The sequence below is a fragment of the Oncorhynchus gorbuscha genome, linkage group LG02 (assembly GCF_021184085.1).
Source record: "Oncorhynchus gorbuscha isolate QuinsamMale2020 ecotype Even-year linkage group LG02, OgorEven_v1.0, whole genome shotgun sequence".
Lineage (NCBI taxonomy): Eukaryota > Metazoa > Chordata > Actinopteri > Salmoniformes > Salmonidae > Oncorhynchus > Oncorhynchus gorbuscha.
The window spans coordinates 42,725,128-42,752,970 of NC_060174.1; the positions used below are offsets into that span (position 1 = coordinate 42,725,128).

At 44.1% G+C, this 27,843-nt stretch overlaps 1 protein-coding gene across 1 annotated transcript in view; it reads right to left on the reverse strand.

Annotated features, from left to right (window-relative positions):
* LOC124002508 (inositol 1,4,5-trisphosphate receptor type 2-like) overlaps positions 1–25,462 on the reverse strand; it is a 173,865-nt gene extending 148,403 nt beyond the window's left edge. The window contains 1 exon segment of the mRNA XM_046309958.1: positions 25,076–25,462. Within this exon segment, the coding sequence (XP_046165914.1) occupies positions 25,076–25,167 (92 nt within the window). The 5' untranslated portion in view covers positions 25,168–25,462.
* Positions 25,463–27,843: the final 2,381 nt, after the last annotated feature.

The following is a 27,843-nucleotide window of genomic DNA, read 5'->3' on the forward strand; positions in this document are numbered from 1 at the left end:
ACTTCAAATCAGCTTGAGCATCTATGGCAAGACTTGAAAATAATGTATGCACACATGACTAAGTCGCTTTGGATAAAAGCGTGTGCTAAATGGCATATATTATTATTATTATTATTATTATAAAATGGCTGTCTAGCAATGATCAACAACCAACTTCACAGAGCTATATATATATATATATTTTGTTTTAAAGAATAATGCAAATATCACAATCCAGGTGTGCAAATCTCTTAATTAAATAAAGACTTACCCAGAGAGTCTCATAGCTGTAAATCGCTGTCAAAGGTGATTGTAACATGTATTGACTCAGGAGTGTGAATACCTATGTAAATGATATATTTTACTTTTTTTTTTAAACATGTTTTCAATTTGATATTATGGGGAATTATGTGTAGATAGGTGACCAAAAAATTATACAGTATATTTTACCCGTTTTGAATTCAGGCTGTAACGCAACAAAATGTCGAATAAGTCGAGTATGAATGCTTTCTGAAGGCACTGTAGTTGGCATGACAGCACAAAGAGATCTGGGACCAGGCTAATCTTATGCCAGCCTTTAACAAAAACAGAACCATCTGGCAACTTGAAGATAAGTTGTGAAAAGGAAGCCCAGTATGTGAAAGGAAGCCCAGTGTGAGGCATCCTCATACGGTGTTGACTCAAGCTTCTCATCGTGGTCAAAATTTCATCCTTGGTGTGTGTGTCAATCAAGCATCTCTGGTAGTCTGCACTGCTACAGAAATCACTAGCAGATTGTTGTCTCAAATCACATTTCTCACATGAATCGTAAACAGGTGTAGACTACCAGTGAAAAGCTTACTTAAGGGTCCTTTTTCAACAATTCAGAGTTAAAAATAAAAAATAACATGGCTATATACAGGGAGTACCAGTACCAAGTCGATGTGCGTGTTTACGAGGTAAATGAACTAGCTATTTACATACAGTATAGGTAGGGATAAAGTGACTAGGCAACATGATAGATTAGACAGTAACAGCAGCATATGTGGTGAAGGTGTGTGTGTGTGTGTGTGTATGTGGCGTCAGTATGCATGTGTGTGCATGTTATGTGTGTGTGTGTTGGAGTGTCAGTGTAATTATGTATGGATAGACTCCAGTGTGTGCGCATAGTCAGTGCAGGAGAGTTAGTGCAAAGAAGGGTCAATGCAGGTAGTCCAGGTAGCCATTCGATTAGCTATTTAGTAGTCTTGTTTAGCAGTCATGGCATGCGTCGTAGAAGCTGTTCAGGGTCCTGTTGGTTCCAGACTTGGTGCACTGATACCGCTTGCCATGCGGTAGGGTGGCTGGAGTTTCACCATTTTTGGGGCCTTCCTCTGACAAAGCCTGGTATAGAGGTCCTGGATTGCAGGGAGCTCGGCCCCAGTTATGTACCGCCCGTGCTCACCACTCTCTGTACCACCTTGCTGTTGGTATGGCAACTGCAAGGCACCCAAGCGGTGATGCAGCCAGTCAAGATGCTCTCAATGGTGCGGCTTTAGAACTTTGAGGATCTGAGGGCCCATGACAAATCTTTTCAGCCTCCTGAGGGGGAAGAGGCACTATCGTGCCCTCCAACGAAACTATCTAATGCAGTTCCATGCCCTTGCCCTACAATTGAAAAATATTTACAAATAGCTTAGTCTTGGGTGTTTTCAATTTCCGCATGTTACTTCTAGCACACTCAGTAACTTTTGTATCGCTCCTCCTTTGACTCCAGATTTGAACACATTCATAGATTTAAGCTCAGCCCGATTTAAACAGCAGTCTTGTTAAAAAAAAACATTTAAAAAAATGTAAACTGTCCCCCCCATAAAATTTAAATCACAGTGCAGTTCTCTCTAAACCTATTCTTTACTGTGTTATAGCCTAACTAAACAATCAGGCTGTAAAAGGCCTGGAGAAGTTGTGTAATTTAAATCAAACCAGAGAAAAGGCAAACTTTAGGCTACTTTGGTAAATTTGCGAGACATGCAAAACAAGACATCAAGGGTATTACGGTATATTAAAATGGAAAAACAAGTTTGAAAAACGTATACACTCGGTGGCCAGTTTATTAGGTACACCACCCCGTTCACAAAAATGGTTCACTCCTACAAAGTGAGTCACATGGCCGTGGCTTGCTATATAAAGCAGGCAGACAAGCATCCAGTTCCTGTTTGATTTTACTTTAGAATGGGCAAAAACAATTGACCTAAGCGACTTTGAGTGTGGTATGATATTCAGTGCCAGGCGCGCCTGTTCCAGTATCTCGGAGACAGCTGGCCTCCTGTGCTTTTCACAAACGACCGTGCCTAGTTTACCGAGAATGGTTCGACAAAAAAAAAAAACATCCAGTCAGCGGCAGTCCCGTGGCCTGAAAAACTGTCTTCTCACTTTAACGTCTTTAACACTTTGGCCTAGAAGCTATTATACCCCTCTAGGCAAAATTCAATGTTCCATCAAATAATACCAATTATACCTTAAGGCAGGGTTTCCCAAACTTGGTTCTTGGGACTCCAAGGGTGCACTTTCTGTTTCTTGCCCAAGGACAACACAGCAGATTCAAATAATCAACTTTTTGATTTTTATTTTGTTTATACCTTCCGGAAACCTGCCTCACCCACTGTGATACGGAATCGCTATTACTTTTAATTTTATTTTTATGACTCACTCAAGAACCTCCAGACGCTAACCAGCTAACTAGCTACAAGCCATTTAGTCATTGTTAGTTTCTTTTTAAACCTGGATAACACTCGCCAGTCCAGCTTCCCTGCCCATCCACCACTTCCACCTGGACACTGATCTCTTCGCTACATAGCTGATGCACGCTGGACTGTCCATTAATCACGGTACTCCATTCTGCTTGTTTGTTTTATCTGTCGGCCAAGTTGCCTAGTCAACGCCATTTTACCTGCTGTTTGTTGTGCTAGCTGATTAGCCTCGCCTACTGTTTTTAGCTAGCTTTCCCAATTCAATACCTGTGATTACTGTATGCCTCGCTGTATGTCTCTCTCAAATGTCAATATGCCTTGTATACTGTTGTTCAGGTTAGTTAACATTGTTTTAGTTCACAATGGAGCCCCTAGATCCACTCTGCATACCCCTGTTACCTCCTTTGTCCCACCTCCCACACATGCGGTGACCTCACCCATTACAACCAGCTTGTCCAGAGATACAACCTCTCTCATCATCACCCAGTGCCTGGGCTTACCTCCGCTGTACCCGCACCCCACCATACACCTGTCTGCGCATTATGCCCTGAATATATTCTACCATGCCCAGAAACCTGCTCCTCTTATCCTCTGCTCCCAACGCTCTAGGTGACCAGTTTTGATAGCCTTTAGCCGCACCCTCATACTACTCCTTCTCTGTTCCGCGGGTCATGTGGAGGTAAACCCAGGCCCTGCATGTCCTCAGGTACCCTCATTTGTTGACTTCTGTGATCGAAAAATCCTTGTTTTATGCATGTCAACATCAGAAGCCTTGTTTTACTCACTGCTTTAGCACACTCTGCTAACCCTGATGTCCTTGCCGTGTCTGAATCCTGGCTCAGGAAGGCCACCAAACATTCAGAGATTTCCATACCCAACTATAACATCTTCCGTCAAGATAGAACTGCCAAAGGGGGCGGAGTCGCAGTCTACTGCAGAGATAGCCTGCAAAGTAATGTCATACTTTCCAGGTCCATACCAAAACAGTTTGAACTACTAATTTTGAAAATTACTCTCTCCAGAAATAAGTCTCTCACTGTTGCCGCCTGCTACCGACCACCCTCAGCTCCCAGCTGTGCCCTGGACACCATTTGTGAATTGATCGCCCCCCATCTAGCTTCAGAGTTTGTTCTGTTTGTTCTGTTAGGTGACCTAAACTGGGATATGCTTAACACCCCGGCAGTCCTACAATCTCATCCACCTCTGGCCTGCTCGCCTCCCTACCACTGAGGAAGTACAGCTCCCGCTCAGCCCAGTCAAAACTGTTCGCTGCTCTGGCCCCCCAATGGTGGAACAAACTCCCTCACGACGCCAGGACAGCGGAGTCAATCACCACCTTCCGGAGACACCTGAAACCCCACCTCTTTAAGGAATACCTAGGATAGGATAAGTAATCCCTCTCACCCCCCCCCCTTTAAGATTTAGATGCACTATTGTAAAGTGACTGTTCCACTGGATTTCATAAGGTGAATGCACCAATTTGTAAGTCGCTCTGGATAAGAGCGTCTGCTAAATGACTTAAATGTAATGTAAATGTAATCTAAGCTAGATGCCCTCAATCTCACTCAAATCATCAAGGAACCCACCAGGTACAACCCTAACTCTGTAAACAAGGGCACCCTCATAGACGTCATCCTGACCAACTGGCCCTCCAAATACACCTCTGCTGTCTTCAACCAGGATCTCAGCGACCACTGCCTCATTGCCTGTATCCGCCACGGAGCCGCAGTCAAACGACCAACCCTAATCACTGTCAAACGCTCCCTAAAACACTTCTGTGAGCAGGCCTTTCTAATCGACCTGGCCCGGGTATCCTGGAAGGACATTGACCTCATCCTGTCAGTTGAGGATGCCTGGTCATTCTTTAAAAAAGTAACTTCCTCACCATTTTAGATAAGCATGCTCCGTTCAAAAAATGCAGAACCAAGAACAGATACAGCCCTTGGTTCACTCCAGACCTGACTGCCCTCGACCAGCACAAAAACATCCTGTGGCGGACTGCAATAGCATCGAATAGCCCCCGTGATATGCAACTGTTCAGGGAAGTCAGGAACCAATACACGTAGTCAGTCAGGAAAGCTAAGGCCAGTTTCTTCAGGCAGAAGTTTGCATCCTGTAGCTCCAACTCCAAAAAGTTCTGGGACACTGAAGTCCATGGAGAACAAGAGCACCTCCTCCCAGCTGCCCACTGCACTGAGGCTAGGTAACACGGTCTCCACCGATAAATCCATGATTATCGAAAACTTCAATAAGCACTTCTCAACGGCTGGCCATGCCTTCCACCTGGCTACTCCAACCTCGGCCAACAGCTCTGCCCCCCCCACAGCTCCTCGCCCAAGCCTCTCCAGGTTCTCCTTTACCCAAATCCAGATAGCAGATGTTCTGAAAGAGCTGCAAAACCTGGACCCATACAAATCAGCTGGGCTTGACAATCTGGACCCTCTATTACTGAAACTATCTGCCGCCATTGTCGCAACCCTATTTACCAGCCTGTTCAACCTCTCTTTCATATCGTCTGAGATCCCCAAGGATTGGAAAGCTGCCGCAGTCATCCCCCTCTTCAAAGGGGGAGACACCCTGGACCCAAACTGTTATAGACCTATATCCATCCTGCCCTGCCTATCTAAGGTCTTCGAAAGCCAAGTCAACAAACAGGTCACTGACCATCTCGAATCCCACCGTACCTTCTCCGCTGTGCAATCTGGTTTCCGAGCCGGTCACGGGTGCACCTCAGCTACACTCAAGGTTCTAAACGATATCATAACCGCCATCGATAAAAGACTGTACTGTGCAGCCGTCTTCATCGACCTCGCCAAGGCTTTCGACTCTGTCAATCACCATATTCTTATCGGCAGACTCAATAGCCTCGGTTTATCGGATGACTGCCTTGCCTGGTTCACCAATTACTTTGCAGACAGAGTTCAGTGTGTCAAATCGGAGGGCATGCTGTCCGGTCCTCTGGCAGTCTCTATGGGGGTGCTACAGGGTTCAATTCTCGAGCCGACTCTTTTCTCTGTATATATCAATGATGTTGCTCTTGCTGCGGGCGATTCCCTGATCCACCTCTACGCAGACGACACCATTCTATATACTTTTGGCCCGTCATTGGCCACTGTGCTATCTAACCTCCAAACGAGCTTCAATGCCATACAGCACTCCTTCCGTGGCCTCCAACTGCTCTTAAACGCGAGTAAAACCAAATGCATGCTTTTCAACCGATCGCTGCCTGCACCCGCATGCCCGACTAGCATCACCACCCTGGATGGTTCCGACCTTGAATATGTGGACATCTATAAGTACCTAGGTGTCTGGCTAGACTGCAAACTCTCCTTCCAGACTCACATCAAACATCTCCAATTGAAAATCAAATCAAGAGTCGGCTTTCTATTCCGCAACAAAGCCTCCTTCACTCACACCGCCAAGCTTACCCTAGTAAAACTGACTATCCTACCGATCCTCAACTTCGGCGATGTCATCTACAAAATGGCTTCCAACACTCTACTCAGCAAACTGGATGCAGTCTATCACAGTGCCATCCGTTTTGTCACTAAAGCACCTTATACCACCCACCACTGCGACTTGTATGCTCTAGTCGGCTGGCCCTCACTACATATTCGCCGCCAGACCCACTGGCTCCAGGTCATCTACAAGTCCATGCTAGGTAAAGCTCCGCCTTATCTCAGTTCACTGGTCACGATGGCAACACCCATCCGTAGCACGCGCTCCAGCAGGTGTATCTCACTGATCATCCCTAAAGCCAACACCTCATTTGGCCGCCTTTCGTTCCAGTACTCTGCTGCCTGTGACTGGAACGAACTGCAAAAATCGCTGAAGTTGGAGACTTTTATCTCCCTCACCAACTTCAAACATCAGCTATCCGATCGCTGCAGCTGTACATAGTCTATTGGTAAATAGCCCACCCATTTTCACCTACCTCATTCCCATACTGTTTTTATACTGTCTTTTATTTATTTACTTTTCTGCTCTTTTGCACACCAATATCGCTACCTGTACATGACCATCTGATCATTTATCACTCCAGTGTTAATCTGCAAAATTGTATTATTTGCCTACCTCCTCATGCCTTTTGCACACATTGTATATAGACTGCCCATTTTTTTTCCTGCTGTGTTATTGACTTGTTAATTGTTTACTCCATATGTAACTCTGTGTTGTCTGTTCACACTGCTATGCTTTATTTTGGCCAGGTCGCAGTTGCAAATGAGAACTTGTTCTCAACTAGCCTAGCAGGTTAAATAAAGGTGAAATAAAAAAATCATCAAGATCTGATCATTTGAATCAGCTGTGTAGTGTTAAGGCAAAGACCAAAACATGCATCCCTTCGGTTCACAAGGACTGAGGTTTGGGAAATGCTGCCTTAAGGGATTTTTAAAAATCTAAATCAAAACAATCCTTAGTATGACCATCTTAAAACAATTCCACATTAGATTAGTAGAACCCTCAACCTCAGCTTAGACTAAGGATTAAACAGTAGTGTGCAGAAAGGCATCATCGGTCGTCGTCACGGATGGGCTATTGCAGCAGACGGCCACACCGGGTTCCACTCCTATCAGCTAAAAACAAGAAGAAGCAGCTCCAGTGGGCACGCAATCACCAAATGGACAACTGAACAATATAAAAACATTGCCTGGTCCAACGAAACCCGGATCATGTCGGATCATGCTGATGGCAGAGTCAGGATTTGGCGTAAACTGCATGAGTCCATGGCCACATCCTACCTGGTGTCAACGGTACAAGCTGGTGGAGGTGATGTAAGGGTGTGGGGAATGTTTTTCTGGCACACGTTAGGTCCCTTGATACCCGTTTCCATGCCCCTTCTTGTGGCAAAGGGGAGTACGACCGGGTACTAGATGTACCTCATAATATCTAAAAAACTGTCCACTGAACGTATAACTCAAAGCACTGTAGTCTACTTCAAAACAAAGTACAACTCAAGCAGATCTAAATAGTTATCCACATGAAACTGAGATCAAATGGTTGGTATGCAGACGATGCATGAAAAAACAAAAGTATTATTCACGATTGACAACCAAATATTTGTGCATTTTAAATCCATCTTTATAATTTAAACCCATCACATACATATACAGTACCAGTCAAAAATTTGGAAACACCTACTCATTCAAGGTTTTTTCTTTATTTTTACTATTTTCTACATTGTAGAATAATAGTGAAGACATCAAAACTATGAAATAACACATGGAATCATCTGTCTGGACCACTCCTTCATCAGAGAACGCGCAGTGTGGTGCTAGGACAACAACCTCTCCCTCAATGTGAACAAGACAAAGGAGCTGATTGTGGACTGCAGGAAAAGCCGCGACGAACAGGCCTCATTAACATCAATGGGGCTGTAGTGGAGAGAGTTGATAGTTTCTAGTTCCTTGGTGTCCACATCACCAACGAGCTATCATGGTCCACACTAGAGGTCGACCGATTAATAGGAATGGCTGATTAATTAGGGCCGATTTCAAGTTTTCATAACAAATCGGAAATCGGTATTTTTGGGTGCCGAGTTTTAATTTTTTTTAATAAAAAATAATAATAATACCTTTAAACTAGGCACGTCAGTTAAGTACACATTCTTATTTTCAATGACTGCCTAGAAACGGTGGGTTAACTGCCTTGTTCAGGGGCAGAACGACAGATTTTCACCTTGTCAGCTCGGGGGATCCAATCTTGCAACCTTACAGTTGACTTGTCCAAAGCAAATAACGACCTGCCTCTCTCTCATGCACTCCACAAGGAGCCTGCCTGTTACGCAAATTCAGTAAAAGCCCAGGTAAATTGCTAGCTAGCATTAAACGTATCTTATAAAAAACAATCAATCATAAATCACTAGTTATAACTACTAATCCAGTTTAGCAGGCAATATTAACCAGGTGAAATTGTGTCATTTCTCTTGCGTTCATTGCATGCAGAGTCAGGGTATATGCAACAGGCTTATTGCGAACTAATTTGCCAGAATTTTACGTAATTATGATATAACATTGAAGGTTGTGCCATGTAACAAGAATATTTAGACTATTATATGTATGTCACCCGTTAGATAAAATACAGAACGGTTCCGTATTTCACTGAAATAATAAACGTTTTGTTTTCGAAATGATAGTTTCCGGATTCGATCATATTAATGACCAAAGGCTCGTATTTCTGTGTTATGTTGCAACAACTTGCAGGCTTGTTTTCGAATTGCTGTGCGTTTTGTTGCCAACCTATTTTGCTACCTGACAACTTTACAGTTTTCACTTTTTAATTACCGTTCATATATTTATTTATTTTTTCCTCAACTTTTTCACTCCAGACGCTTTATCTGGACACGATTCGTCAGGACCTCCAACAGCCGAAGCTAAGTAGTAACATTAACATGATGCCTTCTAATTGCAGCCGCTGTGCTCGCTTTACGGGGAGGATAGCTGTACTGCAAGCCCAGCTTCAGACGCAATCGTTAGGCAAGGGTAATTTCAGTGTAGGAAAGGATGAAACAGCGTCTGTGCCACCAGTAAGTACAGATAGTAGTATATATCCCCTGGCACAGTCCCCGCAGCCGGACAACTTTCTCACGGTTTCTGGAAGGAAATGCTGTAGGAAAGCTCAACCGGTGCCGCTCATTCAGCCGACAGAAACTTTCAACCGGTTTTCCCCATTAAGCAGCGGGTCGGTGTCAGAGGCCGAGTCTTCTCTGGTCTCTACTCCTCCCGTTACGGGGTCTGAGACGCCGAAGCTTCCCACCATTAGCTCTGACAAATTGAAAACTCTAGTCCTTGGCGACTCCATTACCCGCAGTATTAGACTTAAAGCGAATCATCCAGCGATCATACACTGTTTACCCGGGGGCAGGGCTACCGACGTTAAGGCTAATCTGAAGATGGTGCTGGCTAAAGCTAAAACTGGCGAGTGTAGAGAGTATAGAGATATTGTTATCCACGTCGGCACCAACGATGTTAGGATGAAACAGTCAGAGATCACCAAGCGCAACATAGCTTCTGCGTGCATATCAGCTAGAAAGATGTGTCGGCATCGAGTAATTGTCTCTGGCCCCCTCCCAGTTAGGGGGAGTGTTGAGCTCTAACAGCAGAGTCTCACAACTCAATCGCTGGTTGAAAACTGTTTTCTGCCCCTCCCAAAAGATAGAATTTGTAGATAATTGGCCCTCTTTCTGGGACTCACCCACAGACAGGACCAAGTCTGACCTGCTGAGGAGTGACGGACTCCATCCTAGCTGGAGGGGTGCTCTCATCTTATCTACCAACATAGACAGGGCTCTAACTCCTCTAGCTCCACAATGAAATAGGGTGCAGGCCAGGCAGCAGGCTATTAGCCAGCCTGCCAGCATAGTGGAGTCTGCCACTAGCATAGTCAGTGTAGTCAGCTCAGCTATCACCATTGAGACCTTGTCTGTGCCTCGACCTAGGTTGGGCAAAACTAAACATGGCGGTGTTCGCCTTAGCAATCTCACTAGGATAAAGACCACCTCCATTCCTGTCATTACTGAAAGAGATCATGATACCTCACATCTCAAAATAGGGCTACTTAATGTTAGATCCCTTACTTCAAAGGCAATTATAGTCAATGAACTAATCACTGATCATAATCTTGATGTGATTGGCCTGACTGAAACATGGCTTAAACCTGATGAATTTACTGTGTTAAATGATTACTGACCTCCTGGCTACACTAGTGACCATATCCCCCGTGCATCCCGCAAAGGTGGAGGTGTTGCTAACATTTACGATAGCAAATTTCAATTTACGAAAAAAAAATGACGTTTTCGTCTTTTGAGCTTCTAGTCATGAAATCTATGCAGCCTACTCAATCACTTTTTATAGCTACTGTTTACAGGCCTCCTGGGCCATATACAGCGTTTCTCACTGAGTTCCCTGAATTCCTATCGGACCTTGTAGTCATTGCAGATAATATTCTAATCTTTGGTGACTTTAATATTCACATGGAAAAGTCCACAGACCCACTCCAAAAGGCTTTCGGAGCCATCATCGACTCAGTGGGTTTTGTCCAACATGTCTCTGGACCCACTCACTGTCACAGTCATACGCTGGACCTAGTTTTGTCCCATGGAATAAATGTTGTCGATCTTAATGTTTTTCCTCATAATCCTGGACTATCGGACCACCATTTTATTACGTTTGCAATTGCAACAAATAAGCTGCTCAGACCCCAACCAAGGAACATCAAAAGTCGTGCTATAAATTCACAGACAACACAAAGATTCCTTGATGCCCTTCCAGACTCCCTCTGCCTACCCAAGGACGCCAGAGGACAAAAATCCGTTAAACACCTAACTGAGGATCTCATTTTAACCTTGCGCAATTCCCTAGATGCAGTTGCACCCCTAAAAACTAAAGAAATGTCTCATAAGAAACTAGCTCCCTGGTACACAGAAAATACCCGAGCTCTGAAGCAAGCTTCCAGAAAATTGGAACGGAAATGGCGCCACACCAAACTGGAAGTCTTCCGCCTAGCTTTGAAGGACGGTACCGTGCAGTACCGAAGAGCCCTTACTGCTGCTCGATCATCCTATTTTTCTAACTTAATTGAGGAAAATAAGAACAATCCGAAATTCCTTTTTGATACTGTGGCAAAGCTAACTAAAAAGCAGCATTCCCCAAGAGAGGATGACTTTCACTTTAGCAGTGATACATTCATGAACTTCTTTGAGGAAAAGATTATGATTATTAGAAAGCAAATTACGGACTCCTCTTTAAACCTGCGTATTCCTCCAAACCTCAGTTGTCCTGAGTCTGCACAACTCTGCCAGGACCAAGGATCAAGAGAGACGCTCAAGTGTTTTAGTACTATATCTCTTGACACAATGATGAAAATAATCATGGCCTCTAAAACTTCAAGCTGTATACTGGACCCTATTCCAACTAAACTACTGAAAGAGCTGCTTCCTGTGCTTGGCCCTCCTATGTTGAACATAATAAACGGCTCTCTATCCACTGGATGTGTACCAAACTCACTAAAAGTGGCAGTAATAAAGCCTCTCTTGAAAAAGCCAAACCTTGACCCAGAAAATATATAAAACTATTGGCCTATATCGAATCTTCCATTCCTCTCAAACATTTTAGAAAAGGCTGTTGCGCAGCAACTCACTGCCTTCCTGAAGACAAACAATGTATACGAAATGCTTCAGTCTGGTTTTAGACCCCATCATAGCACTGAGACGGCACTTGTGAAGGTGGTAAATGACATTTTAATGGCATCGGACCGAGGCTCTGCATCTGTCCTCGTGCTCCTAGACCTTAGTGCTGCTTTTGATACCATCGATCACCACATTCTTTTGGTGAGATTGGAAACCCAAATTGGTCTACACGGACATGTTCTGGCCTGGTTTAGATCTTATCTGTCGGAAAGATATCAGTTTGTCTCTGTGAATGGTTTGTCCTCTGACAAATCAACTGTAAATTTCGGTGTTCCTCAAGGTTCTGTTTTAGGACCACTATTGTTTTCACTATATATTTTACCTCTTGGGGATGTTATTCGAAAACATAATGTAAACTTTCACTGCTATGCGGATGACACACAGCTGTACATTTCAATGAAACATGGTGAAGCCCCAAAATTGCCCTCGCTAAAAGCATGTGTTTCAGACATAAGGAAGTGGATGGGTGCAAACTTTCTACTATTAAACTCGGACAAAACAGAGATGCTTGTTCTAGGTCCCAAGAAACAAAGAGATCTTCTGTTGAATCTGACAATTAATCTTAATGGTTGTACAGTTGTCTCAAATAAAACTGTGAAGGACCTCGGCGTTACTCTGGACCCTGATCTCTCTTTTGAAGAACATATCAAGACCATTTCGAGGACAGCTTTTTTCCATCTACGTAACATTGCAAAAATCAGAAACTTTCTGTCCAAAAATGATGCAGAAAAATTAATCCATGCTTTTGTCACTTCTAGGTTAGACTACTGCAATGCTCTATTTTCCGGCTACCCGGATAAAAGCACTAAATAAACTTCAGTTAGTGCTAAATACGGCTGCTAGAATCCTGACTAGAACCAAAAAATTTGATCATATTACTCCAGTGCTAGCCTCTCTACACTGGCTTCCTGTCAAAGCAAGGGCTGATTTCAAGGTTTTACTGCTAACCTACAAAGCATTACATGGGCGTGCTCCTACCTACCTCTCTGATTTGGTCCTGCCGTACATACCTACATGTACGCTACGGTCACAAGACGCAGGCCTCCTAATTGTCCCTAGAATTTCTAAGCAAACAGCTGGAGGCAGGGCTTTCTCCTATAGAGCTCCATTTTTATGGAACGGTCTGCCTACCCATGTGAAAGACGCAGACTCGGTCTCAACCTTTAAGTCTTTACTGAAGACTCATCTCTTCAGTGGGTCATATGATTGAGTGTAGTCTGGCCCAGGAGTGGGAAGGTGAACGGAAAGGCTCTGGAGCAACGAACCGCCCTTGCTGTCTCTGCCTGGCCGGTTCCCCTCTTTCCACTGGGATTCTCTGCCTCTAACCCTGTTACGGGGGCTGAGTCACTGGCTTGCTGGGGCTCTCTCATGCCGTCCCTGGGGGTGCGTCACCTGGGTGGGTTGATTCACTGTTGTGGTCAGCCTGTCTGGGTTGGCACCCCCCCCCCTTGGGTTGTGCCGTGGCGGACATCTTTGTGGGCTATACTCGGCCTTGTCTCAGGATGGTAAGTTGGTGGTTGAAGATATCCCTCTAGTGGTGTGGGGGCTGTGCTTTGGCAAAGTGGGTGGGGTTATATCCTTCCTGATTGGCCCTGTCCGGGGGTGTCCTCGGATGGGGCCACAGTGTCTCCTGACCCTTCCCGTCTCAGCCTCCAGTATTTATGCTGCAGTAGTTTATGTGTCGGGGGGCTAGGGTCAGTTTGTTATATCTGGAGTACTTCTCCTGTCCTATTCGGTGTCCTGTGTGAATCTAAGTGTGTGTTCTCTAATTCTCTCCTTCTCTCTTTCTTTCTCTCTCGGAGGACCTGAGCCCTAGGACCATGCCCCAGGACTACCTGACATGATGACTCCTTGCTGTCCCCAGTCCACCTGGCCATGCTGCTGCTCCAGTTTCAACTGTTCTGCCTTACTATTATTCAACCATGCTGGTCATTTATGAACATTTGAACATGTTGGCCACGTTCTGTTATAATCTCCACCCGGCACAGCCAGAAGTGGACTGGCCACCCCACATATGCTCTCTCTAATTCTCTCTTTCTCTCTCTCTCTCGGAGGACCTGAGCCCTAGGACCGTGCCCCAGGACTACCTGACATGATGGCTCCTTGCTGTCCCCAGTCCACCTGACTGTGCTGCTGCTCCAGTTTCAACTGTTCTGCCTTATTATTATTCGACCATGCTGGTCATTTATGAACATTTGAACATCTTGGTCATGTTCTGTTATAATCTCTACCCGGCACAGCCAGAAGAGGACTGGCCACCCCACATAGCCTGGTTCCTCTCTAGGTTTCTTCCTAGGTTTTGGCCTTTCTAGGGAGTTTTTCCTAGCCACCGTGCTTTTACACCTGCATTGTTTGCTGTTTGGGGTTTTAGGCTGGGTTTCTGTACAGCACTTTGAGATATCAGCTGATGTACGAAGGGCTATATAAATAAATTTGATTTGATTTGATTTATGTTATAATTAAGTCTGATTTGATAGAGCAGTATGACTGAGCAGCAACAGGCCCGTAATTATTAATTCAAACAGCACTTTCGTGCATTTTGCCAGCAGCTCTTCGCAAGTACAGCGCTGTTTATGACTTCAAGCCCATCAGCCTAATGGCTGGTGTAACCAATGTGAAATGGCTAGCTACGCTAATACTGTTTCAAACGTCACTCGCTTTTAGAGTTGGAGTAGTTATTCCCCTTGCGCTGCAAGGGCCGTGGCTTTTGTGGAGCGATGGGTAAAGATGCTTCGAGTGTGGCTGTTGTCAATGTGTTCCTGGTTCGTGCCCAGGTAGGGGCGAGGAGGGGGACGGAAGCTATACTGTTACACTGGCAATACTATAGTGCCTATAAGAACATCCAATAGTCAAAGGCATATGAAACACAAATGGTATAGAGAGAAATAGTCCTATAAATACTATATTAACTACAACCTAAAACCTCTTACTTCGGAATATTGAAGACTCATGTTAAAAGGAAGCACCAACTTTCATATGTTCTCATGTTCTGAGCAAGGAACTTAAACGTTAGCTTTTTTTAGATGGCACATATTACTTTCTTCTCCAACACTTGCACTTGCATTATTTAAACAAAATTGAAGGCTAAATTGATTTTATTGATGTTTTATATTAAGTTAAAATAAGTGTTAATTCAGTATTGTTGTAATTGTCATTATTATAAATTTTAAAAACCTGATTAATCGCTATCGGCTTTTTTGGTCCTCCAATAATCGGTATCGGCGGTGAAAAATCATAATCGGTCGACCTCTAGTACATACACACACAACATGGCCATGACACCCCTATAAATGAGTAGATTCGGCTATTTCAGCCACACCTATTGCTGACACGTCTATAAAATCGAGCAAGCCGCCATGCAATCTCCATAGACAAACATTGGCAGTTGAATGACCTTACTGAAGAGCTCAGTGACTCAACATGGCACCATCATAAAATGCCACCCCAACGGGTGTCACTGGGCAGCTTCAATGTGGTGCTCTTATTCTTCTCACTTTGCTTGGTGAGGTAGATTGCTGCTATAACTTGATGACCCTTTACATACCTAACAATTTCCTTGGCTCACTTGTAGATTGTATCCATTGTTTTCAGTGACACGATGACAGTCTACATTGCAAAAATAAAACAAATACAATTCCATGTACAGATAAATAGTTAGATTAAACAACTCCCTTGTAAGGTATATGTTTTTAAATGAAACATGTATGGAAACAGGTGAATTAACACTCCTTAGTTAGCAGGCTCAAGCAAGCTAAAAACCTACATGGTTACTAGCAGAAATTGTTAACAAGTTAGAAATGATTTTAAACACACTTTGCTGTAGGCTACTATTTACTAACAAAAAATAATGTGTCATAAAATATATTCACCCCACCCAGTATTGTAATCAAAACTTACCATAAACCATGTAGTCCTTGGCTCAGACAGTGTAGTAGTGTGGAATCAATAGCATATCATTAGTGTGCCAGATCAGCTGCACGTGTGATGGAAGAATAGACTGTGCATGCAGAGGGTTGCAATTCCATTGAATTGGGGATAGTTTAACCAAAATATGCCACAGGACCTAGAATTGCCTTATGTATATCCCACAAAAAATGTTCATTCTTATAAGCTAACTTTTTTTTGATGAATATAAGCAAAATTCCCAGAAATCCCTGGGCTTAACTTCCCATTGACAAATTCAGGAAATGTATGTTAAATTAGAAGGTGGTGAAATGCAAATTTTTCCAGGTGGACTTGAGGTACAGTAATGGTAGAACAGGTGCAATGCTTAACCACCTGAAAGGGACACATCGTTAGACCCAAACCTTTGCTGGCAGCAGTGCATCTACATTGTGAATTCACATGGAATTCTATGAATTTCGTACTTTAACGGGAAACCAATATAAAAAAAAACATTTATGTTTAAACATTAAGATTTTTTTTTAACATTTGTCACATCCTAATTTATCTTAGACACTTTAATGGATTACAAGGACATAGTCGAGTAGATGAATGGCTAAGGGGAAATGCAAGACACTGTCCCTCTGGTTCAGACAAAACTAGCAGTCCTGTGCAGTGAGTCAGTCAGGTAGTTTCTCTTGCTGCCATGGCTTTTGATCATTCAATCTGAACTGGCTGGCTGTTGCTGTGCATATTTCCTATTCCTCAGCTCCCATATCAAAGTCTCATCTAAATGAGAAACAATAGGATGTCAAATCATGTCCTACACAGCAAAACAGGAAGACTCGAGATAAACTAGACTCCTCAGTTTGTTTAGCACATAAATGAGTAACCTCAAGTACAGAGGTCGCATTCATTAGGCACCAAATGGAAGAATAACGGACTGAAATAGGGATGGACTGCCTGAACCTTGTCGAATAAGAAACATTGAAATTTTACGTTACAAAATGTTTTGCTACAGTGTGCCCTAATGAATAGGCCTATAACTTTGCTCAGTTGGAACAGTGGGGCTTTAACCAGTGCCATGACAGCCAGCACATTTCAAATAACTGGGTCATATTCATTAGGAACCAAAATAGAAGACTGATGTAAACAGGGAAGGACTAGTTGGACTCCAATAAGAAACACTTTCCATTGCATGACCTAATGAATGCGACCCTGGTCCTGGATCTCAGTTAAAAAAAGAACCAGCAGCACATCCAGCTGACAGGATACGGACAAGGTAGGCAAATTATCGTTTCATTACACATTATAGCAAGACAAAGGACGCCAGACCGTGACAAGGCTGAGAAAATAAAGTGTGACCACACTGTGATTTTCTGATAGTATGAAGCTGTAGAATGGCCAAATTACTGGTCAATGAATTTTGTTAATCAACAGATCTCTGGACACGCTTCAACTTGCTGGTGATGCACAGCTCTCCTTTAACCTAATGATGTGTAACCTGCCAATATAAGACTGACATGTACATTACGAACCAGATAACATTTAGAGCATGGATGAAGTTCACCACAGTCATTTAGGCTATGTAGCTGAAATAGTGGTCCATTAACAATGCATGCATAGTTCAGGCTACCTTATGCATCCAAAGTAGTTAGTGCTACTAAACTAGAATGTGTGGACTTGTTTAGTCTGTTTGCTTGAGTATATCAGCAAGATAAGCACAGCAGAAGAGGATTGGACTTGGGCAAATAATCAGCCTGAGGGGAACACTGAATATTTGTAAAAGGAGGTGTGAGCTGAGGAACTTATTTGAAGTAAGAGGTTATACGTTACTATCATATGTCAGTATGGATTTATAGACTTATCAAAGTCATTTGAGCTGAGGTTGCATGTGATGCATATTGTAATTGCAATGCCAGTCAACATTCACAATACCATGCTTGTCTGAAAACATTACTAGCCGTCAAACCATTGGTGTCCTCAACTCCTCGCCTTACATAATTCTCAAATCTAATTGGAGGAGGTCTGGGGGAAGGATCTTGGATCCTCTCCTGCAATGTGCTTTGAGGGAGAGGTGAGCAGTTGGAGGGTACACTATATGGGGTGCCATTAGGGACAGACAATTGAGTTTCTGCCTAAATAGATGCACGGATGTTGCATGCATCAACTACTGTTGCGTGCCATGTCAGACTGTGCAGGCGGGCAGCAGATTGCTATAAGATATGGGGCGCAGATGTTGCTGACACCTGCCAGATCTTACAGCACCTGGATAGGTATTTTACGTATCAGCTAACCACGTTGTAGCAATTTGGTGCCCGACTGCACAGTCAACGATGTGGCACGCAACCATTGGTTGATGCATGCGATGTCTGAGCAGGGGATGCGACCATGATGTGGTAAGCTGACAGTATGCCTGGATAGGTATTTTATGTAAAATCTGGAATGCATCTGCATCATTTAAACACGAGAACAACCTAAATCACATGATTAGGGCCATGATTTTAGTGCAGAAGCCAGCATTTCCAGCACTATCCATTAGGGTTGCTGCTGGTAGAAAATCCTAGGAAATGTTCTGTAATTGACACAAGCTGTCTCCAATCAATCAATTACAGTCTGGTTGTGCCTGTATTTGCATTGCACTGCAAATCTTAAAATTGCACAAAACCTATTACTTGGCAGGGAATACTATTTGTAGATCAGTGATTCTGCACCTCACTTTGCTCGAGCTGATCCTCTCCAAGCTGATCCTCTCCAACGTGTGTCAAATAGACCTGGCTACGTCAGACTGCATTAGTTAATGAATCAGACTCATTACTGACTTTCGTTCAAAACAGCAGAGCTCTCTACTATGCACTTTGCATTGACATTTTATGGCCCTGACATTTGCATTGAGATGGGCCTTGACAAGTTATCTGACTGCATCAACTTTTCAGTAACACAATGTCAGTCATGATTCATATTGTTGGCACAGGTCCATTTGTGGCCTTTATAGGCTTCATCCACCCAGGTAACAAGCTATGTCTGTCCCAATCTAAAAACACTGGCCCCATTTCCATTCCTTCCTGCTTGGCATTGCTAATCTAGCATAGTATGATTGGTGAAAGCAATGAGATTTGACTTATCCACTCATTTTACACATCAGTGATTATCACAAGAAAACAACGAGGCATTTTGAAGCTACTCGAATGAGGCTGTTGTGTCTCATGAACACAATGGGGATCTGAGTTACCAACATGATCGTAGACATCAAGAGGGGAGTTCAGGAGTGATCCCCTGCTAACGTAGGCCAGGAAACCCCATGTTGGATTGCATTGGATTCAACGTTAGGCAGAAATGAGCATTTGGATCAGGAAATGTTCCTCTCATGACCACTACAAACCAGAATATTGAATCAAATTCTATTTTAAAGGCCATGAGTATTTTATATACATTTCCATATTGAAGTTGGAATAATACTGTGAAAATGAAAATGTCATTTTAATGTAAAACTTTTTGAATAGACCACCTGACATTTCAGCCTGTTTTAGTGGGATGGAGCTTTGGCCCACCTGGCGACATGACCAGGTGGTAAATGAGTTAATAGTCCAACAAGAGAGTTTTCACTTATTACAGCTACTTTTCAATGAACAGATTTCTATCACCAGAAGCATGCATCTCGTGCATGCATTTTCATCTTGCATGCTCCAATTGATAGAAATATGAACGCACAACCAGTTTGAAAAGTTAACATAATTATACATTCCTGAGGATAGATTGTCCCACAAGGACCAACCACATGGACAACAGGTCAAGTTAGTTTCAATATAATTTTATTCATCGTTCTGGCTTGTAGAGCTGTAGAGCTGTAGAGCTCATGAAATGAAACCTTCATGGTCCAAACGCTTATGCCCGACGTAGTTAATTTAATATCGTGTTTTCAGGCTCATGTCTGTATAGAATCTGAGAGGCAAATACTTACACATCTCTAACATGTAGGCTCAGCAGTCCCATTACAAGTCAGAATTTGTTTGATCGTAGCTAGCTACTTAGCTAGCTACATAGCCGTCTTTGTATCAAAGATAATTGTGTAGTCTAGAGCGATTTTCTAGCGATTTTCTAGGTTCGCTAGCCATCTATTGTCGTTCTTTTAACGCAACGTAACGTAAACAACACTGCTAGCTAGCCTGCTAGCCCCCGAATAGCAACACTGCAGAAACTATTACACTCAACGGAACGACTTGATTAGTGTAGTGTCAACAACGCACCCACTGCCAGCTGACCTACTTCAGCAGTACTGTATCATTTTAATCATTTTAGTCAATAAGATTCTTGCTACGTAGCTTAACTTTCTGAACATTCGAGACGTGTAGTCCACTTGTCATTCCAATCTCCTTTGCATTAGCGTAGCCTCTTCTGTAGCCTGTCAACTATGTGTCGGTTTATCCCTGTTCTCTCCTCTCTGCACAGACCATACAAACGCTCCTCACCGCGTGGCCGCGGCCACCCTACTCTGGTGGTCCCAGCGCGCACGACCCACGTGGAGTTCCAGGTCTCCGGTAGCCTCTGGAACTGCCAATCTGCGGTCAACAAGGCAGAGTTCATCTCAGCCCATGCCTCCCTCCAGTCCCTCGACTTCTTGGCCCTGACGGAAACATGGATCACCACAGACAACACTGCTACTCCTACTGCTCTCTCTTCGTCCGCCCACGTGTTCTCGCACACCCCGAGAGCGTCTGGTCAGCGGGGTGGTGGCACCGGGATCCTCATCTCTCCCAAGTGGTCATTCTCTCTTTCTCCCCTTACCCATCTGTCTATCGCCTCCTTTGAATTCCATGCTGTCACAGTTACTAGCCCTTTCAAGCTTAACATCCTTATCATTTATCGCCCTCCAGGTTCCTCGGAGAGTTCATCAATGAGCTTGATGCCTTGATAAGCTTCTTTCCTGAGGACGGCTCACCTCTCACAGTTCTGGGCGACTTTAACCTCCCCACGTCTACCTTTGACTCTTTCCTCTCTGCCTCCTTCTTTCCACTCCTCTCCTCTTTTGACCTCACCCTCTCACCTTCCCCCCTACTCACAAGGCAGGCAATACGCTCGACCTCATCTTTACTAGATGCTGTTCTTCCACTAACCTCATTGCAACTCCCCTCCAAGTCTCCGACCACTGCCTTGTATCCTTTTCCCTCTCGCTCTCATCCAACACCTCCCACACTGCCCCTACTCGGATGGTATCGCGCCGTCCCAACCTTCGCTCTCTCTCCCCCGCTACTCTCTCCTCTTCCATCCTATCATCTCTTCCCTCCGCTCAAACCTTCTCCCACCTATCTCCTGATTCTGCCTCCTCAACCCTCCTCTCCTCCCTCTCTGCATCCCTTGACTCTCTATGTCCCCTATCCTCCAGGCCGGCTCGGTCCTCCCCTCCCGCTCCGTGGCTCGATGACTCATTGCGAGCTCACAGAACAGGGCTCCGGGCAGCCGAGCGGAAATGGAGGAAAACTCGCCTCCCTGCGGACCTGGCATCCTTTCACTCCCTCCTCTCTACATTTTCCTCCTCTGTCTCTGCTGCTAAAGCCACTTTCTACCACGCTAAATTCCAAGCTTCTGCCTCCAACCCTAGGAAGCTCTTTGCCACCTTCTCCTCCCTCCTGAATCCTCCGCCCCCTCCCCCCCCCTCCTCCCTCTCTGCAGATGACTTCGTCAACCATTTTGAAAAGAAGGTCGACGACATCCGATCCTCGTTTGCTAAGTCAAACGACACCGCTGGTTCTGCTCACACTGCCCTACCCTGTGCTCTGACCTCTTTCTCCCCTCTCTCTCCAGATGAAATCTCGCGTCTTGTGACGGCCGGCCGCCCAACAACCTGCCCGCTTGACCCTATCCCCTCCTCTCTTCTCCAGACCATTTCCGGAGACCTTCTCCCTTACCTCACCTCGCTCATCAACTCATCCCTGACCGTTGGCTACGTCCCTTCCGTCTTCAAGAGAGCGAGAGTTGCACCCCTTCTGAAAAAACCTACACTCGATCCCTCCGATGTCAACAATTACAGACCAGTATCCCTTCTTTCTTTTCTCTCCAAAACTCTTGAACGTGCCGTCCTTGGCCAGCTCTCCCGCTATCTCTCTCTGAATGACCTTCTTGATCCAAATCAGTCAGGTTTCAAGACTAGTCATTCAACTGAGACTGCTCTCCTCTGTATCACGGAGGCACTCCGCACTGCTAAAGCTAACTCTCTCTCCTCTGCTCTCATCCTTCTAGATCTATCGGCTGCCTTCGATACTGTGAACCATCAGATCCTCCTCTCCACCCTCTCCGAGTTGGGCATCTCCGGCGCGGCCCACGCTTGGTTGCGTCCTACCTGACAGGTCGCTCCTACCAGGTGGCGTGGCGAGAATCTGTCTCCTCACCACGCGCTCTCACCACTGGTGTCCCCCAGGGCTCTGTTCTTGGCCCTCTCCTATTCTCGCTATACACCAAGTCACTTGGCTCTGTCATAACCTCACATGGTCTCTCTTATCATTGCTATGCAGACGACACACAATTAATCTTCTCCTTTCCCCCTTCTGATGACCAGGTGGCGAATCGCATCTCTGCATGTCTGGCAGACATATCAGTGTGGATGACGGATCACCACCTCAAGCTGAACCTCGGCAAGACGGAGCTGCTCTTCCTCCCGGGGAAGGACTGCCCGTTCCATGATCTCGCCATCACGGTTGACAACTCCATTGTGTCCTCCTCCCAGAGCGCCAAGAACCTTGGCGTGATCCTGGACAACACCCTGTCGTTCTCAACTAACATCAAGGCGGTGGCCCGTTCCTGTAGGTTCATGCTCTACAACATCCGCAGAGTACGACCCTGCCTCACACAGGAAGCGGCGCAGGTCCTAATCCAGGCACTTGTCATCTCCCGTCTGGATTACTGCAACTCGCTGTTGGCTGGGCTCCCTGCCTGTGCCATTAAACCCCTTCAACTCATCCAGAACGCCGCAGCCCGTCTGGTGTTCAACCTTCCCAAGTTCTCTCACGTCACCCCGCTCCTCCGTTCTCTCCACTGGCTTCCAGTTGAAGCTCGCATCCGCTACAAGACCATGGTGCTTGCCTACGGAGCTGTGAGGGGAACGGCACCTCAGTACCTCCAGGCTCTGATCAGGCCCTACACCCAAACAAGGGCACTGCGTTCATCCACCTCTGGCCTGCTCGCCTCCCTACCACTGAGGAAGTACAGCTCCCGCTCAGCCCAGTCAAAACTGTTTGCTGCCCTGGCCCCCCCAATGGTGGAACAAACTCCCTCACGACGCCAGGACAGCGGAGTCAATCACCACCTTCCGGAGACACCTGAAACCACACCTCTTTAAGGAATACCTAGGATAGGTTAAGTAATCCCTCTCACCCCACCCCCCCCCTAAGTTTTAGATGCACTATTGTTAAGTGACTGTCCCACTGGATGTCATAAGGTGATTGCACCAATTTGTAAGTCGCTCTGGATAAGAGCGTCTGCTAAATGACTTAAATGTAAATGTAAATGTAGAATGTTAAACTTCATTTCAACTTACTTTAACTGTTGTCCGCCAATTTGTCCCTATGTCAGAGGTATTCTGATAAAATATTCCTGTGTCTATTTTGTATCAACCCGACCTTCAGTACGCTGGTCTGTATTTCAGGTTTTTAAATGTTCAATACTGATGCAATTCGCACCTGGCCAACACTTGCACAATATGGCCTAACCGAACCACACACACTTCCAGTTGATTGCGAGGAAACGCACTTCTGTCAACTACATTCGGCTATTTTTTACATATTGTGCATCAGGTGCAATGTGTCAACAGATTTCAAATACAAGCGACAGAACCTACCGTCACAGCAAAAAGTCAGATATCCACAGGAAAGTGTTTAACCTATCTCCACCTCATACCACCAAAAGGACCAACAGCATGTACAACCGGTAAAGTGTAAATATCATTTTATTCAACATTCTGCCTTGTAGAGACAACTGTGTCATTTTTACTAAGACTTCTTTCAGACTGATATCCATGGAGTAACTATGGTAACAGTGATGGTTAGGCAAATGCCTGCTATGCTTTTGGCGTGGCTGTTTAAAAGAACAGACAGAGAAAGTAGAGAGAGAATGTGAGGGAGATGTGGGTAGGGCAGACTCATTCCACAGAACGAGTGCATTCACACCTGCCTGTGTGGGCCTAGATGGCAGAGCATAGAAATTATCTAAAGCGCTGGAGCCATTTCAACTGAGCACTATAGTGTTTACAAGAGGACACTAGTCTTTGTGGTGCCTTGTACGTTTAGGATAATATCAAAGCTGATGACCATTAGTCAATTATCTTCCGAGAGTCAATATTTGTAGAAAATCTAGAATTAGCTGTTATTACTGATAGTAAACTTTCAATGGCTTAAAAAAGTACACCATTTCACCAAGTCAGTATTAGGCCTGCTCTGGTTCAGCAACCAGTACTCCCACACTCAGAGTAGGCTAGTCAATGATCTTCTGTACTCACAGAATGCCATACATTTACTTTAAACTAGAGTGCACCTGTAGGCATACCTTATTTGACCCTTCACTGTTTGATAAAACACATGAAAGTTCCTCTCAATTCTCTGTACATTTGGAAATGTGTTCATTGCCGCAAAGTCAAAAATGTGATGAACAAAACAAATAGCAAAAGTTCTTAAAGGTAAAGTTTTCTATCATGACTGTGCAGATTAAAGCATCGGCCACAAGAGTACATTCAACAACCTAACCATTATTCAAGTTGCATTGGGGACACCCTGGTGAACATATACAAAGTCACTACATCACAGGTCAAGGAAGACATGTTGAGCAAACAGCTGTGAGCAATCAAGTGAAATTCCTCAGCTCTCTCACAGTGCGTGTTGCTCTGCCAAGAGAGCCACGACCTTCCGTGAAAAAGCTTTATACTATTTTGAGTACGTAATGGATCACAACGCGATATCTTCCCAGGAAACCATTTGGCGTCCAATGAGTAATAATGTGCCTGAAAGCATGTGTGACTGGACATTGCACACGCATTGGCTACACTGGAGCGGTACAGGCCTACTTACATGCAGTTTACTTCATAATGCTTTGCATTCCTGTTATATTTGCATAAAATGTGTGAGGCTCATAGGCGGCATTTCCTCCTTGATGGAATCGCTTTTGTTAGGCCTTTCCTTCAACTTCCGACTTTTGAACCTCACACCCATTGACACCGCCATGTGTTACCAACATTGACTCATTTCATGTATTGGCCAACAAACGAACTTGTAGGCCTACATGCCATGGTTGTCACATTTTAATAAAACATGGTTAATATTTAATTAGAGGAACATACCCCAATGTACTGATGAAGCCATTGACAGTGCCTTCCGCGTAAAGCGACACAATGTCTCCAATATGAAGAAAACTAGATCTGTTGTCTGACATTTTCGCTTAATTCTGTCCAAAAGTTGGCTTTCCAGGTATGTAGGACATGCAGTAAGTAGTCTTGCTCTGATGAAGTGGTCTGCTGACACGTTACAGTGTACCTTGGCAACAAACATGCGTTTCACTCGTCAAATTGAAAAGACTAACGCCCCAAAACGAGACATGTTTTCTCCAGTCCAAATTAGAAAAGGACGACAATGCAAAAACTTTGAGTTAGTGTAACAAAAAAACTAGTTTTAGTTCATGAATCCAACTTCTTCCCGTGTGACAGGCGGCATAATGTTCTTATTTTCGTATCAACTTTGGGGGAGGAGACTGGTTTTGTCAGAGCTGCAGATAGAGAGCAGCCTGCCTATCCCGTCAAAAGGGTTACCACAGTCACAAAGTCTAATTGTCTACATCTTAAACATTTATGAAAACGTAATGTTAGGGTTGGGTATAAGATTAGTATTGTGGTTAGGTTTAAATGCACATTTTAACAATATTAATAGTAGAAACGGGGTTTATGACTTTGTGGCTGTGGTACCTAGTGACGACCCGTCTAAATTAGCTTAGGATAAAGTGTCTTGAGGTGAAACGCCCTCTGCCTGTAATTTTCACAGAAACCACTGGCACCTGGCTGGCACTACTCTTTTTGAACTCAACAAAACATTTATTAATCTGTCTCATCTCAAATGTTTAAATCCCCCCAACAAAACGATTGAGGAAAATTGATGTCATATTTTCTATTTATAAAGTGTTGTGTGTGTTAAAAATATATATGTAACCGTTTGTCACCATTATTGTGCAATTAATGTATTGTTTAGTGTTGTGGCTTTGCTGGCATGCATTCCATTTTGTTTTTGTTTTTTGCCCTACCAAGATTTACACGCAAAAGTCGCCATATACACACATACATACATGTATACACAGTTGAAGTCGGAAGTTTACATATACCTTAGCCAAATATATGTAAACTCAGTTTTCACAATTCCTGACAATTAATTCTAGTAAGAATTCCCTGTCTACGGTCAGTTAGGATCACCACTTTATTTTAAGAATGTGAAATGTCAGAATAATAGTAGAGAGTGATTTATTTCAGCTTTCCTTTCTTTCAACACATTCCCAGTGGGTCAGGAGTTTATATTCACTCAATTAGTATTTGGTAGCATTGCCTTGAAATTGTTTAACTTGGGTCAAACGTGTTGGGGAGCCTTAAACAAGGTATCCACAATAGGTTGGGTGAATTTCAGCCCATTCCTCCTGACAGAGCTGATGTAACTGAGTCAGGTTTCTAGGCCTCCTTGCTCGCACTTGCTTTTTCAGTTCTGCCCACAAACATTTTATAGGATTGAGATCAGGGCTTTGTGATGGCCACTCCAATACCTTGACTTTGTTGTCCTTAAGCCATTTTGCCACAACTTTGGAAGTATGCTTGGGGTCATTGTCCATTTGGAAGACCCATTTGCGACCAAGCTTTAACTTCCTGACTGATGTCCTGAGATGTTGCTTCAAAATATCCACATAATTTCTCTTCCGCATGATGCCATCTATTTTTTGAAGTTCACCAGGCCCTCCTGCAGCAAAGCACCCACACAACATGATGCTGCCAACCCCGTGCTTCACAGTTGGGATGGTGTTCTTCGGTTTACAAAGCCTCCCCTTTTTTCCTCCAAACATAACGATGGGCATAATGGCCAAACAGTTATATTTTTGTTTCATCAAACCAGAGGACATTTCTCCAAAAAGTACTATCTTTGTCCCCATGTGCAGTCGCAAACCGCAGTCTGGCTTTTTAATGGTGGTTTTGGAGCAGTGGCTTCTTCCTTGCTGAGCGGCCTTTCAGGTTATGTCGATATAGGACTCATTTTATTGTGGATATAGATACTTTTGTACCTGTTTCGCACCAAAGTACGTTTATCTCTAGGAGACAGAACGCGTCTCCTTCCTGAGCGGTATGACGGCTGCGTGATCCCATGGTGTTTATACTTGCATAGTATTGTTTGTACAGGTGAACGTGGTACCTTCAGGCGTTTACAAATTGCTCCCGAGGATGAACCAGACTTGTGAAGGTCTACATTTTTTTCTGAGGTCTTGGCTGATTTCTTTTGATTTTGCCATGATGTCAAGCAAAGAGGCCCTGAGTTTGAAGGTAGGCCTTGAAATACATCCACAGGTACACCTCCAATTGACTCAAATGATGTCAATTAGCCTATCAGAAGCTTCTAAAGCCATAACATCATTTTCTGCAATTTTCCAAGCTGATTAAAGGCACTGTCAACTTAGTGTATATAAACTTGTGACCCAATGGAATTGTGATACAGTGAATTATAAGTGAAATAATCTGTCTGTAATTAATTGTTGGAAAAATTACTTGTGTCATGCACAAAGTAGATGTCCTAACCAACTTGCCAAAACTATAGTTTGAAATTTGTGGAGTGGTTGAAAAATGACTCCCAACCTAAGTGTATGTAAACTTCCGACTTCAACTGTACATACATACACATAACCGTTCAAAAGTTTGGGGTCACTTAGAAATGTCCTTGTTTTTGAAAGAAATTGTAATTTCTTTGTCCATTAAAATAACATCTAATTGATCAGAAATACAGTGTAGACATTGTTAATACTGTAAATGACTATTGTAGCTGGAAACATCAGACGCTTTTATGGAATATCTACATAGGCGTACAGAGGCGC